Source organism: Oncorhynchus tshawytscha, linkage group LG01, assembly GCF_018296145.1.
Source record: "Oncorhynchus tshawytscha isolate Ot180627B linkage group LG01, Otsh_v2.0, whole genome shotgun sequence".
In the NCBI taxonomy this organism is placed as follows: domain Eukaryota; kingdom Metazoa; phylum Chordata; class Actinopteri; order Salmoniformes; family Salmonidae; genus Oncorhynchus; species Oncorhynchus tshawytscha.
The window spans coordinates 31584078-31602003 of NC_056429.1; the positions used below are offsets into that span (position 1 = coordinate 31584078).

General features: G+C 42.1%; 1 protein-coding gene across 1 annotated transcript in view; it reads right to left on the reverse strand.

The window, feature by feature from the left end:
• LOC112249517 (BMP/retinoic acid-inducible neural-specific protein 3) overlaps nt 1–15958 on the reverse strand; it is a 101172-nt gene extending 85214 nt beyond the window's left edge. The window contains exons 1-2 of the mRNA XM_024419331.1: nt 15386–15958; nt 14625–14956 (exon numbers count right to left, since the gene is read on the reverse strand). Coding sequence (XP_024275099.1) covers nt 14625–14902 — 278 coding nt within the window. The 5' untranslated portion in view covers nt 14903–14956; nt 15386–15958. The remainder of the gene's footprint in view (nt 1–14624; nt 14957–15385) is intronic.
• Nucleotides 15959–17926: the final 1968 nt, after the last annotated feature.

Below are 17926 nucleotides of genomic sequence, written 5' to 3' on the forward strand. Positions count from 1 at the left end.
GGCCAATTATGCGCCGCCTTATTGGACTCCCAATCACGGCCGAATGTGATAGAGCCTGGATTTGAACCTGGGACTGTAGTGACACCTCTTGCACTGGGGATGAATTGCCTTAGAACGCTGCATCCATGTGTGTGTGTGTTAACTATTTAACTGTACTAGAATGCTTAAAAGGCCGCTCAAATGTTTAATATCGGTTATTGGTATCGTTTTTTTTGGCAAGGAAAATATTGGATATTGGTATCGGCCAAAAAATGCCATATCGGTGCATCACTAGTCACAGCTCTCCCTGCGCTGTGAGTCACGTGGGTGGTGTCAGCCAGGCTAGTTAATCACAGAAAACAGATTAAGATTTAAATCTAATGTTTTTGTTAAAAAAAAGAACACACCATGCCTGGAGTATCCAGCAGATGTGGATACTCCTGGATAATCTCGACTGTCTTGGCCCCATTCTGTCTTGTCTGGATCGGAATCTCCTTCATGTACTGCGCAACCTGATTTGCCAGCCAGATGTTGTTCAGCCACTTGGTTATCTGGGCTGCCCTCTCTCACATCTCACATTTGAGCACAAAGTATTCAATTAATTATAAATTCCTTCTAACAATCCGTTTTCAAACAACACAGCAAAAATGTCAATATGTACCTGGCAAGACCCGGCTACTGTTCAATCTTGGTGTGTCCACAACATATATGTATTTACATTTGTGTCCCGAGGAACTCCCACCGTGTATAAAAAATGCTTTTATGTTCTCCTTTACCTTCAGGCTATAGTCGAATTGTCCAAAAGCATGAGTGTTTCCTGGTCCATCTCTTCTGCTGAAAAAGAATGAGTTAAAAGGGAAGGGGGTACCTAATCAGCTGCACAACTGAATGCATTAAACCAAAATGTGTCTGGCAGACCAATCAGAGGTGCAGCGGGCTGCCTTAAATCGACATTCACGTCTTCGGTGTCCAGGGCCAGTTGTTGTTGGGGGTTAGCTGCCTTGCTCAACGGTAGAATGGCATATTTTTCCACTTTGCTGGCTCAGGGATTCGAAACAGCGAACTATCAGTTAATGGCCAAAAGCTCTTAAGTTAAGTGCTAGACTTAACCGCTATGGGGAGATTGTAAGGGATAATTTCACCCACATTTCTAGATTAAATACTTTGATGGAAATGTTAATAAGCCAGGTCAATTGGTTGAAAAATGCAAGGGATTGAGGAAGGAGCAAAATTAATAGGGAGAGCCAAAGCTTTGAGGTTAGAAAGGCAGTCCCCTTTTCAAACACCTGAGATGCCTGCGGGGAAATCTGCAGGGAGTGATCGTCAGCCAGAGTTACCAACTACAATATCTCTACACTACCTGCTGATGTTGTGCCCTTGAGCAAGGCAGTTTACCCCTAAGTGCTTATGAGCTGCTCCCAGCCTGTGATATGTGTGTTGTGTGTCAGGTTGGTCACAGTGAAAGAATATTTGTGCAAATGACCAATAAAGCAAGTATGGTAAATGGCCAGACTATCTAGGGTAGATGTGCATGTAATGTATCTAGACCCAAAGGGGCTGCAAGGTTCTAAGAGGCTCTGTTGAAGTTAAGTATTTTAAGTTTCCATTAAGGTTGTACTATTGGTTATCGATGACAATGTGGAAGATGTAGATGCTGTTTTACACAGGGTCAATGAAAATCTGTTTCCCCCTTCTGTCTCCACTCTCAAATTAATTTTTCAGTTTTACTTACCCTAAAACTTTGGAAACAAAGAGGCCAGGTTCGAATCATTCAATGTATCTTTGAAAAGCTGTCCATTCATTGGCCTTGACCTCTGCATTCAGTACATAAATAAATTAATGTTAGAAACATAGCTAGCTAAACTAACATGGCTACATCAAATTTAATGTAAACTAACGTTAGCTAGCTAACAGAATTTGCATCCATCCTCCTCAAATTCACAGCTGCCACTGTCAGAAACCATTGAAAACCAGTACAGTAACTCTAACTAACTCAATCAATCACCATGCAAGCATGATATAAGCCTGCCAAATAGCTTGGTTAAATGAACCCATATGGAGAATAAGTCAACTCTAGCTATGGTAACATAGCTAGCTAGCCAGCTAGCTTAGCTTGGTAACATAGCTATCGAGTGAACACATAGTTAGCTAGCTAGCCAAATGTCTTCAAAAACCGTACATTTGTTATATTCTGCCACAACACTTCAGTAAACTTGCGACACGAGCATGGTCATGAGGCTAACCTTAGCTAGCTAGCTAACGTTAACACAGCCAGAGACATTAGCACGGGAAATGGCTCATTAGTTAACTATCTAACGCTCAAGCTAAAGTAAGCTAGCAACCTAATTATGATAGGACAACCTATTTAACCTGAATAAAATTCATAATTAGTAAAACATTTTACTTACCGTTTTCAGTCAGCCAAAACACCATTTGTCTGTCGAAATAACGTTAGCCATTTTCCACTCCTCAGTCACACTAACTAGAACTAGAATAGCATTCTGGTGGACTTCACACACTGGGGCAGGAGAATTAACCCACTGGCTGGGTCAAATATCCATAGCCCAATCTTTCCGTATTTACAGAAAACAACCCAACTATTGACCCAATGCCTGTACCTCAGCAAGTGGGTCATCCAAACAACCTAAAACATTTTTTTGGTGTAACTTACATCTCACAGCCATGTATGCAAAAAGCCTTGACCAGTCTGGTGCACACATATTTCTCTGTCCTCAGTTTGATTGAAGGCCTTAATCTGTATTTTTGCCTTGTAACTAGAAAGAGAGAAGGCTAGGGCTGATTTCAAGGTTTTACTGCTAACCTACAAAGCATTACATGGGCATGCTCCTACCTATTTCTCCGATTTGGTCCTGCCGTACATACAGGCCGGTGTAGTGCCTCCCCCGCAATCAAACCACCATAAAAAAATAAAATGAAACGCAGCCTAACGTGATCATTGACAGCTGCCTTGAAGGACACAAATTTTAAAAAGCTTTCTGCTACTAAGATTGTGAAATGTAGGCTAAACTGACAATGGAGTGAAGAGCAGAAATCTCAACGCAAATGGGGGGGAGAATTCTGACGGGGGAGATTTTTGGCACAACACCGGCCCTGGACATTCTGCCACCCTAAGCGAGACAAAAATTACTTTTATATAACATATTTAACATATATTTTAATATTCCTGTAGAACTCTAAAACAATGTAAGATCATTTGAGCTTTGGAAACAAGTGCTTTCATAAATGCATTGTGGGCCTCATTCAACTAGAGCAGTGTAAAATTAGCTTTATGTCAATGACCCAGCCTTAACGAATTTTATTTATTTACATGTCGAATTTGATTGTCCAACATCAGCATTTATTTATTTTGTCTAACCTAGAGTGGCATATTTCCTCTGCTCTTGTGCTGCATTGCAGTCAGCGATGTTAGCTCTCGGTAGCTGTCTATGGTCCTTAAATCAAATCATCTGGGTCTGCTTGGACACCAGCCTGATCTCCAGCTCCTTCAACCTCTGGAAACTATCTAGGTGGTCATGCGACTTATCATGCAAACTGAGGAGGTGTCACTGATTCTTCCAGTCCCTGGTTCTATCCCTGACCAGCGCAGATTTGCACTTGTGTGACAAAAGTTTGCAGCAAAAATAGATGGCTGCATCACTTTTCTTGGAATAGACAAGCCTTGGTCTCTTCACTCTCTCCCCGTTCGCCATCCTCCTATTGTAGTGAGCAAACAAAAACTTTCACTGCCCTTCATCTCTTGGGAAATTCCCCTCCTTATCCTGATGTGGCTCAGCCTGCACTAACATATCCCGTAAAGAGACATTCATATATTTTGGCCACTCCCCGGGATCTTTTATGTTTTCGGTCTGGGAGTTGGATTTAGCAGCAGCAGCACCACCACTGTCATCGGGGACGGGGAGCGATGAATCTCAGTCTGGGTCCAAGATAGTAGGGTCTTCGCCGGCATTGTTTTAAAGTGTGGTTAGGCCTGGTGACCACCTGTTCAGCCAGAGAGCTGTCATCATCGGTGGAAGTGCATGGCTAGGACTCCTCCGGTTTGCCCTCTTCGCTGCTAGAATCAGGGGGCTTGTCTTTCTCGGCAAATTAATGGCCTCTCCTAGGAGGCTTGTCATTCTCCAGACAGGCTGATGGACATTGCTGCACACTGATACATTTCCCCAGCAAATTTCTTGGGTTTAGAGATTGTGCCTCTTTACTCATAGTTTTTTAAACTATTCGCTTCCTGATAATTTTTGTCTCTAAAACGTGGTTGCAAATTATTTAAAATCTCCATAGATTACATTTAGTTAAAATTTTATCGACTAGTAGTAGACAGCTAACGTTAACAGGCTAGGTTAGGCTACTGCCTTAAATCACTAATCGTCTTTGTCACACACAAAAAAATACAATAATTTATTTGTCAGACTCATTTTTGTTTCATAATTGGATAATTGTTTCACAATTGGATAATCCCATTAAACACACACATCACCATAGCTACCAAGGATAGTGGAGTGAATTTTGGGAGAAGTGGGAATGGAGTGGGGGTGGTAGGACTGCAGCAACTCTATGAGCTGGTAACTGGGGTGCCGCGGGTGGTGTCGTTGACGATCAGGGGAACCGGAGGGCGGCAGCCAATTGTCAAAATTCTACCTCAAATTTAGGGGCCTCCGTTGGCGGCGGCCTAATCTAACCTAATGGGAGGGCTGGCCCTGCGTACATACCTTACACTACAGACACAAGACGCAGGCCTCCTAATTGTCCCTTTAATTTCAAAGCAAAAAGCTGGAGGCAGGGCTTTCTCCTATAGAGCAACATTTTTATGGAATGGTCTGCCTATCCACGTGAGAGACGCAGACTCGGTCTCAACCTTTAAGTCTTTATTGAAGACTCATCTCTTCAGTATATCCTATGATTGAGTGTAGTCTGGCCCAGGGGTGTGAAGATGAACGGAAAGGCACTGGAGAGATGAACCACCCTTGCAGTCTCTGCCAGGCCGGTTCCCCTCTCTCCATCGGGATTCTCTGCCTCTAATCCTATTACGAGTCACTGGCTTACTGGTGCTCTTCCATCCCGTACCTAGGAGGGGTGCGTCACTTGAGTGGATTGAGTCACCGACATGATCTTCCTGTCCGGGTTTGGCTTCTTGGGTTCGTGCCTTGGGGAAGATCTTTGTTGCCTATACTCAGCTTTGTCTCAGGGTAGTAAGTTGGTTGTTGAAGATATCTCTCTAGTGGTATGGCAGCTGTGGTTGACAAAGTGGGTGGGGTTATATCCTGCCTGGTTGGCCCTGTCTGGTGGTATCGTCGGACGGGGCCTCAGTTTCTCCCGACCCCTCCTGTCTCAGCCTTCAGTATTTATGCTGCAATAGTTTGTGGCGGGAGGCTAGAGTCAGTCTGTTATATCTGGAGTATTTTTCTTGTCTTATCCGGTGTCCTGTGTGAATTTAAGTATGCTCCATCTAATTCTCTCTCCCTCTTCCTCCCCTCCCAGAGGACCTGAGCCCTGGGACCATCACCCAGGACTACCTGGCCTGATGACTCCTTGCTGTCCCCAGACCACCTGGTCGTGCTGCTGCTCCAGTTTCAACTGTTCTGCCTATGGAAACCTGATCTGTTCACCGGATGTGCTACCTTGTCCCGGACCTGCTGTTTTCAACTCTCTCTCTCTACCACACCTGCTGTCTAACTCTGAATGCTTAGCTATGAAAAGCCAACTGACATTTACTCCTGAGGTGCTGACCTGTTGCAACCTCTACAACCACTGTGATTATTATTATTATTTGTCCCTGCTGGTCATCTATGAACATCTTGGCCATGTACTGTTATAATCTCAACCCGGCACAGCCAGAATAGGACTGGCCACCACTCAGAGCCTGGTTCTTATTTAGGTATCTTCCTAGGTTCCTGCCTTTCTATGGAATTTTTCCTAGCCATCGTGCTTCTACATCTGCATTGCTTGCTGTTTGGGGTTTTAGGCTGGGTTTCTGCATAGCACTTTGTGACATTGGCTGATATAAAAAGGGCTTTATAAATACATTTGATTGATTGATTGATTGAATGATATGGAACAGCACATGATCAAGATGAACTAGGTACTAGTTTAAAGCAATGAAAGACCTAATTGTTACAAAGAATGAATGTACTGTATCGGCTACATTTCTGGACCAGAGTGCCATCAACACTCCTCACTCAGCTGTCCTTGAGAATGAAAGCTCTGTCACCACCGACACAAAGCTCAGGATCTGAAATAAATGCTACCACAGACCTCTGCTCCACAAACAAACACACACACAGGCAATGGCTGTGGACATGGCAGCGGAGACACCACCACCGACCTCTGCCCCATATAACTTCCCCCAATCACGCATTTGTCAGGAACAATAAGCCCTGTGCTCTATGAGCTCCCTGTCATGACTCCCCGAGCTACAGGGAAACGCTACTGTTACTGTCCTGAGGCAGAGAAGAGGTCATGCTCCGCAGTACATCATGAGTCTACATATTAACCATTTGAAGTAGTAAATGTTATGTGACTGGAACATGGATGTGTGACTATGTTTGGTGATTTTAAGGAGTCTGAAAATGATGTCCCTCTTGAAAGACAATATAGTATTATATTATATAGGCAATGAGGAGTGGCTGTTGCCATAGAAGGACATCCCTAATAAAAAAACAAAAGTTGTTTTCACATGTCGAGCTTAAATTTAAAACAGTGAAAAAATAGTTCACCTGTTAGCACCACGTTTTCACATGCAAGGAGAATAACATATTTTCCCCTCATTTGAATTGCTGTTTCACATGTGAAAATCACATTTGCCATTTTACATGTCAAAAAACTGTGGAATTGCAGATGTACATTTCCACATGTGATTTTCACATATGCATGTCAAATAATGTTATTCTCATCACATGTGCAAAGATGGTGTTAATATGTGGCAGAAACAATGTTTCCACCGGTAGAATTAGGGTGACCACATCTAAAATGTCCAAATGTGAGACAAGGGAACAATTTTGCGGGACATTCACAGAACAGTGCAATGAATACATTTTGTGGGTCAGGTTAATGGATCACATTCAAATGGAGACATACACTACATGGCCAAAATGTGGACACCCCTTCAAATTAGTGGATTCGCCTACTTTAGCCACACCCATTGCTGACAGGTGTCTGAAATCAAGCACACAGCCATGCAATCTCCACAGACAAACATTGACAGTAGAATGGCCCATACTGCCGCAGTGACTTTCACCGTGGCACCATCATAGGATGCCAACTTTCCAACAAGTCAGTTCATCAAATTTCTGCCCGGCTAGAGATGCCCCGGTCAACGGTAAGTGCTGTTATTGTAAAGTTGAAATGTCTTGGAGCAACAACGGCTCAGAAGAGAAATGGTAGGCCACACAAGCTCACAGAACGAGACAATCGAGTGCTGAAGAGCCTAGCGCATAAAAATGATCTGTCCTCGGTTGCAACACTCACTACAGAGTTCAAAACTGTCTCTGGAAGCAATATCAGTGATCGACCTCACTAATGCTCTTGTGGCTGAAAGGAAGCAAGTCCCCACAGCAATGTTCCAACATCTAGCGGAAATCCTTCCCAGAAGAGTGGGCTGTTATAGCATCCAACTCCATATAAATGCCCATGATTTTGGAATGAGCTGTGCGATGAGCAGGTGACCACATACTTTTGTAGTATGAAGGTCACTGCCTGTTAAAGGGGCAATACTTTGTTTCTACATAATATATTTTTTAACTTATACATTTTGTATTTGTATTTATTATGGATCCCTATTAGCCAAGACAGCAGCTACTCTTATGGGGGTCCAGCAAAATTAAGGCAGTTTATACAATTTTAAAAACATTACCATACATTCAGACTGTGTGCCCTCAGGCCTCGACTCCACCACTACCACATATATACAGTACAAAATCCATGTGTATGTGTGTGTATAGTGTGTATGCTATCATGTGTGTGTGTATGCACCTATGTTTGTGTTGCTTTACAGTCTCCGCTGTTCCATAAGATGTTTTTTTTAATCTGTTTTTTAAATTTTATTTTTACTGCTAGCGCATGAGTTACTTCATGTGGAACAAAGTTCCATGTAGTCCTGGCTCTATTTAGTACTGTGCACCTTCTATAGTCTGTTCAGGACATGGGGACTGTAAAGAGACCTCTTGTGGGGTATGCATGGGTGTCCGAGCTGTATGCCAGTAGTTCAGACAGTTCAACATGTCAACACTTCTCATGAATACAAGCAGTGATGAAGTCAATCTCTCCTCCACTTTCAGCCCAGATATTGACATGCATATTGCTATAACACATATGTTTTGCCAGCAGCAGATTATGATCGATAATGTCAAAGGCTAACAAAACAGCCCACACAATCTTTTTATCATCAATTTCTCTCAGCTAATCATCAGTCATTTGTGTAAGTGCTGTGCTTGTTGAATGCCGTTCTCTATAAGCATGCTGAAAGTTTGCTGTCAATTTGTTTACTGTAAAATAGCATTGTATCTGGTCAAATACAATTTTTTACAAAAGTTTACTAAGGGTTGGTAACAAGCTGATTGGTCTGCTTTTTGAGCCAGTAAAGGGGGCTTTACTATTCTTAGGTATTGGAATTAATTTTGCTTCCCTCCAAGCCTGCAGGCACACACCTTCTAGTAGGCTTAAATTGAAGATGTGGCAAATAGGAGTGGCAATATTGTCCGCTATTATGCTCTGTAATTTTCCATCCAAGTTGTCAGACCCCGGTGGCTTGTCATTGTTCATTGACAACAATCATTTTTCACCTCTTCCACATTAACATTACAGAATTTAAAATTACAATGCTTGTCAATCATACTTTGGTCAGATATACGTGCATGTGTAGAGTCAGAATTTGTTGCTGGCATGTCTGATAATCCTGCCAATGAAAAAAATCATTAAAGTAGTTGGCAATATCAGTTGGTTTTGTGATGAATGAGCCATCTGTTTCAATGAATGATGGAGCCTTTTATCCCGGAATTTCATTGAAGGTGCTCCAAAGCTTTTTACAATCATTCTTCATTTTATTTATCTTGGTTTCATAGTTTAGTTTCTTCTTCTTTTTATTCAGTTTAGTCACATGATTTCTCAATTTGCACTAAGTTTGCCAATCGGTTATGCAGCCAGACTTATTTGCCATTCCTTTTGCCTCATCTCTCCCAACCATACAATTTTTTAATTCCTCATCAAGACATGGGGATTTAACAGTTTTACAGTCATTTTCTTAATGGGTGCATGCTTACAGTGGCTTGAGAAAGAATTCACCCACCTTGGGATTTTTACTATTTTGTTGCCTTACAACCTGGAATTAAAATAGATATTTGGGGAGGGAGTTTGTATCATTTGATTTACACAACATGCATACCACTTTGAAGATGAAAAATATGTTTTATTGTGAAACAAACAAGAAATAAGACAAAAAAACAGAACTTGAGCGTGCATAACATTTCGCCGCCCAAAGTCAATACTTTGTAGAGCCACCTATTGCAGCAATTACAGCTGCAAGTCTCTTGAGGCATGTCTCTATAAGCTTGGCATATCTAGCCATTGGGATTTTTGCCCATTCTTCAAGGCAAAACTGCTCCAGCTCCTTCAAGTTGGATGGGATCCACTGGTGCACAGCAATCTTTAAGTCATACTACAGATTCTCAATTGGATTGAGGTCTGGGCTTTGACTAGACCATTCCAAGACATTTAAATGTTCCCCTTAAACCACTTGAGTGTTGCTTTAGTAGTATGCTTAGGGTCATTGTCCTGCTGGATGGTGAACCTCCGTCCCAGTTTAAAATCTTTGCAAGACTGAAACAGGTTTCCCTCAAGAATTTCTCTGTATTTAGTGCCATCCATCATTCCTTCAATTCTGACCATGAAAAACGTCCCCATAGCATGATGATGCCACCACCATGCTTCACTATGGGAATGGTGTTCTCAGGGTGATGAGAGTTGTTGGGTTTGCGCCAGACATTGCCAAAAAGCTCAGAGTACCTTCTTCCATATGTTTGGGGAGTCTCTCACATGCCCACATCTCCCACAAACACAAAATATGTTTGCTTATTTCTTTCTTAAGCAATGTATTTTTCTGGCCACTCTTCCGCAAAGCCCAGCTCTGTGGAGTGTACGGTTAAAAGTTGTCTTATGGACAGACACTCCCATCTCCGCTGTGAAGCTTTGCAGATCCTTCAGGGTTATTGTTGGTGTCTTTGTTGCCTCTCTGATTAATACCCTCCTTGCCTGGTCTGTGAGTTTTGTTGTCACTTGGTCCTCTCTTGGCAGGTTTGTTGTGGTGCCATATTCTTTCCATTTTTTTATAATGGATTTAATCATGCTCTGTGGGATGCTCAAAGTTTCTGATATTTATTTTTAAGCCAACCCTGATCTGTAATTCTCCACAACTTTGTCCCCGTCCTGGTTGGAGAGCTCCATGGTCTTCATGGTGCCGCTTGCTTGGTGGTGCCCCTTGCTTAATGGTGTTGCAGACACTGGGGCCTTTCAGAACAGGTGTATATTTTCACTGAGGTCATGTGACACTTAAATAAAGTCCACCTGTGTGCAATCTAACAAATATGTGACTTCTGAAGGTAATTGGTTGCACCAGATCTTAATTAGGAGCTTCATAGCAAAGGCGGTGAGTACACGCACCACTTTTCCATTTTTTTTATTTTTTATGTTTTGAAACAAGTTTTTTTTTTTTCACTTCACCAATTTGGACTTCTTTGTGTATGTCCATTACATGAAATCCAAATAAAAATGTATTTAAATTACAGGTTGTAATGCAACAAAATAGGAAAAACCCCAAGGGGGATGAATACCTTTCGTAAGGCACTGTATTAGCGACTGGAATAAGCAATTTCATAAATGTGTCAAGTGCAGTGCCTGTTTGCTCATCTTTACTCACCACAGACCAACAGATATTCTTTAGTAACATAGGAATCACTACAAAACTGTATGACCTCTTATTTACTATATTTGGCCCAGCCTTTGAACTTTGGTTTTCCTAGATATGGCTACTATATTGTGATCACTACATCCGATGAATCTGGATAATGCTTTCAAGCTAATTTCTGCAGCATTAGTAAAGATGCGATCAATACATGTTGATGATTTCATTCCTGTGCTGTTTGTAACTACCCTGGTAGGTTGACTGATAACATGAACCAGGTTGCAGGCACTAATTACAGTTTGAAGCTTTTTCTTGAATGGGCAGCTTGATGAAAGCCAATCAATATTTAAATAACCCAGAAAATATACCTCTCTGTTGGTATCACACACATTTTCAAGCATTTCACACATATCCAGATACTGACTGTTAGAACATGGTGGTCTATAGCAGCTTCCCATCAGAATGGGAATTAGGTGAGGACGTTTAACCTGTAGCCATATTACTTCTAACTAATTAGAAGTAAGAAGTAAGTATTTGACATGAGATCCTCTCTAATCTTTACAGTAATGTGGTTCTGAATATAAACAGCAACACATCCACCATTGGCATATATCTATTGTCTATAAATGTTATAACCTTGTATTGCCACCACTATATTGTCAAATGTATTATCTAAGTGAGTTTCAGAGATAGTCAGAATATAGAATATGAATGTCATCTTTTACTAGCAAATTATTCATGAACCTTGTTTCTTAAGCTACATATATTAATGTGAGCTATTTTGAGCACTTTTCTTCTGGGATGCTTACTTGCTTTCATTGCTTTACTGGGAAGCTCAGCAGCAGTAGAAGTGCTCATGTTTTTGTATGTTAGTGCAGGGTGAACTGCTCACAGTGGACTTCCTCCTAGGGCACACCGGCTTAGTGCTAACAGTATACATCTAGGCGCATGATTACTGCATACAATAGCTGTAGGATCAGTAAAAGCATTCAGTTAAAGGGACATATATTAGGTTACTTAAATTGTGCCTACTGACACCCCGGTGTAATGTACATTTGCTGAAGCATTATGACAACTCTGCAACACAATGGTAGGGATTAGCTGATAACAATATCAACACATTGCTTCTTGAAGAAAAAATGTATAAAGGCCTCATGAGTTTAGTTCAACTTTCATACCCCATCAGAACCCCAAATATAAGCTTGTTTTACTTCAATGTTTGTAAACAAAGTAAGTGTAAACAATCAGCCTACAAACATGCTTAAAACTAAAAGGTTTATTTCATGTATGGTCAGTCTTTGCATCCAATAGCGTAGTCTATGGATTTGAGAGTGGTTGCATTTCTCCAGCCACATATCTTAGCTCCCTACTGAAACTGTGGTAGGAGTAATAGTGTAATAAAGTAATTGTGTTATTATATGGTGCAATCCTCTAGTGAGTGAGTTACGTTTGTGCCATTAATATCAAGCAAGATTTCTGAAGTCGATGACAAAATTCTTAGTATTTCAAACAAAATTAATGATATGGAAAGCAAAACGTAAAACCCAAAGTACTGATAGTGAAACAAAATAGGAAATAAAAAGGAAATAATAGATTTTTTTCCCCCTCTCATAACTGGATACCAATGTTATTTTTTTATATATATTTTTTACTTTTGTTATGATAATGTGATAAGAAAAATGACACAATTTTCCCTATCTTTGGTTATGTTACCCTGGTTTTGATTTCGCTGCCTTTTTTCCTTTTGCAAGTTTTGGCACATTCATTCCTGCATCCCACTGCTGGTTTTCCTCTGAAGTTAAGCAGGGTTGGTCCTGGTCGGTCCTTGGATGGAAGACTAGATGTAGCGGGAAGTGTTAAAAATAAACATAGAGAAAAAAATTCACTGTCTGATTTGTTTTATGAGGCAAAAACGTGAAAAACAAATATATGAAACTTAATTTGTGTCCCAAAACCACATGTCTAACTGGTGAAAATGACACAAGAACATATATTATCACGTGTCCTAAAACCACATTTTCTTTCACGTGACTTTTTTCATGTGTTTTTTTTTGTAAAGGCGGTGGCATGCAGAGTTACATTTACCATTCATATCCCCATTACTATTTAGTGTATGATTCAATCTTGTAGGGGTTTATCAAGGCTGTGTGCCTCTTCCTAACAAACATGGTTGTGTATCTAATTAAACAGCAATTACTCCCTAATTACACACAATCACTTCTTAGATCAACCAGAGTGAAGGTCATTTTCAGCTGAGACGATGGTCAGAATTAAAGTGTGGTGATATGTACACAAATGAAAGGAAATTAAATACAGTAGCTCTTGGTTAATTCTACCAATTTTGTACATTTGTATGGTATAGGAGTTGGCATGTTTTGGCCGACAGTCACAAAGCTAATCTGTCACAGCACCAAAGTAATCCCTGCTCTCGACAAATACCCACAGCTACTACACTATCCCTGGACTGGGTGAGGAATGTCATCAAAAATATTCCATTCAAAGCTTTAGTCGATTCAGGGTGTCTTTGTCTCACATTATATAGGCTCAACCACAAACATAACAACACAACAATGTGGATACAAAAGACAGATAATAATATAATATGTAAAAGCACATATTACATAGTAATATTCAACTCCTATGGTTAATTCAGAGTCTGTACTACTTTTATCTTAATTAAAATAACTATGTTTATGACATGAGAAGGGAGAGTTTATCCCCGATAAGGGATGAGAATTACTGAGGTGTTGCAATGCCAAGACACTATTCCTCTTTCACTTCCAGAGTAGGCAGTGTGGCAGAGGCACCAATGTTCTCTGCGCTAAGAGTCACCGGCAGGGGGGAGTAAGGCACCGAGACAGAGCGAGAGGGAGAGTTAACACTATCACACTCCTCTTGACTCCCTTTCCCTGGTCCCGACTTAAAAAGGTCACTGGAACACTGGAGAATATTCACGAGTGTGAGAGTGTAAGACAGAGAGTGTGTGTTGGGGAAGGTACACAGAGCCAGAGAACGGGGAGGGAGACAGAAAGACAGATGGATAAATATACTGATCAGATAGACAGAGAGATCAGAGTAACCAGTGCAGTGTTACATTCCCCATCTGTGCCTGGCCGTGTCACCTCAGCCGGCTGCCAAACACCAGTGTGTGTCAATTAGGACCCTTCAGCTGGTATCATCCACTATGCTGTTCCAGCTATGCCATGCCCAACAACATCACACTCAACACTATTCATATGACCTGGCACACGCACACACAATTGCACCTGGGACACACCGCACAAACACTCATGAGCACGCCCTGCATCTGAATGGAAAAAAGCAACTACAAACTATGGGTATGGACAGGAGACAAAGCGACAAGCACTCACTACATCAAACAACCCCAGTATTCAACCCCTGACCTTGTCAGTAGTCAGAGCAGCACATGCTATTGATGAAGACCACTGGATGTGAGCTACGATATATGAGGCTACTCTGTTAGACTTTGCAAACTGCCTCGCCCTTCCCATTATTTTGAAACTAGAGGTACATGCCAGCGTAGGTAGGTGCAAGGCTAAAGCAATTTGTTTTGTAATACAAACAATCTCACATGCAGCAATTTCACCTTTACAGGTATCTCTAAAGCATAGTGTCAATTTTACACTGAACCTTGCTGCTCAACAAACTCTTGATGATCTCACACGTATATCACTTAACCTTGCAGCCATCTTTAATTAATTCCCTCAGCCAGACTCACCTGTATATCGTGTACTTGGTGGTGAATCCTTGCTGGTAGCGCTCCGTAAAATCAGAAAACTCCTGGGAGTGATGAAAGGGCCCTTTGTCAGACAGGAGCCAGGCAAAGGGCCCCGTGGCATTGCTGGAGCCCCCTGCATCTGCAGCGGCCCCAACTCCAGTACGGCTGGCCCCTGCGGCCGCCGCCACTACCACCCAGCACTGGAGGAGGCTTAGAGTTGTACACTCCCATAGAACCATCAGAGCCGCCCGTCTAACAGTGATACACCGGCCACTCATGCTTCCCCCGCACCCGACGACTCTTCATTCTCCCCAAACTTCTCTCCCAGTGTCCTGGAGGAAAGAATGGAGACAGAAAGGATGGTTAGATGTTAGATGTTAGAGAGGGGGATGAGTGTGTGTTGGAATGAGAATAATATACAGAGGCTTACATGTTGTCACTGCGTGTGTGTTTGATCTTAGTGAAATACTGTAGGTTCAGGACCTTGTTATTTCTTGACCTTCTGCTTTACTGTAGTCTCCCTGACATGTTTCAATAATCAAGTAGGCTTTTAAAATGATGTCCTTTTAAGATGATCTCCTGAATTACCATGATGCAATTTAAATACTATAGTATAATGTGTACTGTAAATGTTCAATGTTTTCCCATCAATACACAGCCTACTTCATATAATTAGGTAAATAGCAATTTCTACAAAGGTGTCAAATTGACTGCATTTAATAGGCTATTGTATTTTCATACATTAGTAAATTATTGTTTACCTGATTCTGCAAGCTGTGTTGTACTAAGCTGATCACTGAAGTTGTTACAATGTCTCCCTGGTAGACCAGAAGGTGAAGTTGTTATCAGCACAATGCACAGGAGACCAAACGAGAAAAAACTATTTTCACTGGGTCAGATGCGCATACGCTTTAAGGGCACGGAAAGATGATGAATGAGCAAAGTGAGCGACATCCACCTGAATGGCTGGATCCCTCTCTCACCGAATCAGTGGGTACCCTCGATGGTGTAAAATCCAAAGGAAGGAGAAGGCAACACAGCGCACCGGACAGTCGAACAAGCGCGCGTCGCTCGTTCCAACGAAGGAAAACAAATGTCACCTTCTGCAGGTGAATCTTGTGTTTTTCCAGGTATAAAATAGTTTATTTATGATGTTCCATAGAATAAACAACGCATGCATGCACTAATAGCTGGTTGTTTTCCCCTCCTCGTCAAAAAAAAACAAATGATCTTCTTTTCTATTTGTTTTTAAATTTGATTGGAGAGACTCACTTGGAGCACTGTGCACTCGAGTCAGTGCAATGCTTTCTTATACTCCCGTCAGTGTAGTGGCATGCATCTGAGTGATTTTCGCTTGCTTGCTCTCTAGCACTATTAAAATGTCCAAGTTATTCCTAAACCGAGCCTCCTCCACTCCCCATTGGCTGAAGCGAGATAAGAGAGGCATGGTTTAGGTCTGGCTGTATAACCGGATCGATGGTCAATGTGCTTACCCAGACAAAAATGTGAGTACCCAGAGAAAATTTGTATGTACATATATGCGGGGAATTAAACATATATTTACATATATGTCCAGCATATATTGATTAAATTTATAAATTGAGCACATCATTGTATGTCAAAAAATAAAATATATATATGTAAATTAAATACATTTTTGCACCACATGTATCATGCTGAATAGTTAAATCAAATCAAAGTTTATTTGTCACGTGCGCCGAATACATGTGTAGACCTTACTGTGAAATGCTTACTTACAGGCTCTAACCATTGGTGTGAAAAAAGGTGTGTGTGTGTGTGTGTGTGTGTGTGTGTAGGTAAATAAAGAAATAAAACAACAGTAAAAAGACATTTGAAAAAAGAGTAGCAAGGCTACATACAGACACCTGTTAGTCAAGCTTATTGGGTAGTATGTACATGTAGGTATCATTAAAGTGACTATGCATATATGATTAACAGAGAGTAGCAGAAGCGTAAAAAGAGGGGTTGGCAGGTGGTGGGACACAATGCAGATAGCGGGAGCACTGGTTGGTCGGGCCAATTTAGGTAGTATGTACATGAATGTATAGTTAAAGTGACTATGCATATAAGATAAACAGAGAGTAGCAGCAGAGTAAAAAGGGGGTTGGGGGGGGCACGCAATGCAAATAGTCCAGGTAACCATTTGGTTACCTGTTCAGGAGTCTTATGGCTTGGGGCTAAAAACTGTTGAGAAGCCTTTTTGTCCTAGACTTGGCACTCCGGTACCACTTGCCATGTGGTAGTAGAGAGAACAGTTTATGATTGGGGTGGCTGGGGTCTTTGACAATTTTTAGGGCCTTCCTCTGACATCGCCTGGTGTAGAGGTCCTGGATGGCAGGCAGCTTTGCCCCAGTGATGTACTGGGTCGTACGCACTACCCTCTGAAGTGCCTTGCGTTCGGAGCCCGAGCAATTTCCGTACCAGGCAGTGATGCAACCTTAATGGGTCAGCAAACTTAATGGACAGGGAGTACAGGAGGGGACGGAGCACGCACCCCTGGGGAGCTCCAGTGTTGAGGATCAGCGTGGCAGATGTGTTGCTACCTATCCTCACCACCTGGGGGCGGCCTGTCAGGAAGTCCAGGATCCAGTTGCAGAGGGAGGTGTTTAGTCCCAGGATCCTTAGCTTGGTGATGAGCTTTGAGGGTACTATGTTGTTGAACGCTGAGCTGTAGTCAATGAACAGCATTCTCACGTAGGTGTTCCTTTTGTCCAGGTGGGAAAGGGCAGTGTGGAGTGCAAAAGAGATTACATCATCTGTGGATCTTTTTGGGCGGTATGCAGATTGGAGTGAGTCTAGCGTTTCTGGGATAATGGTGTTGATGTGAGCTATTACCAGCCTTTCAAAGCACTTCATGGCTACGGATGTGAGTGCTACGGGTCTGTAGTCATTTAGGCAGGTTGCCTTTGTGTTCTTGGACACAGGGACTATGGTGGTCTGCTTGAAGCATGTTGGTATTACAGACTCAATCAGGGAAATGTTGAAAATGTCACTGAAGACACCTGCCAGATGGTCAGCACATGCCCGGAGCACACGTCCTGGTAATCCGTCTGGCACCGCAGCCTTGTGTATGTTGACCTGTTTAAAGGTCTTACTCACATCGGCTACGGAGAGCGTGATCACACAGTCGTCCGGAACAGCTGATGCGCTCATGCATGTATTGCTTTCCTCGAAGCGAGCATAGAAGTGATTTTGCTCGCCTGGTAGGCTCGTGTCACTGGGCAGCTCGCGGCTGTGCTTCCATTTGTAGTCTGTAATAGTTTGCAAGCCCTGCCACATCC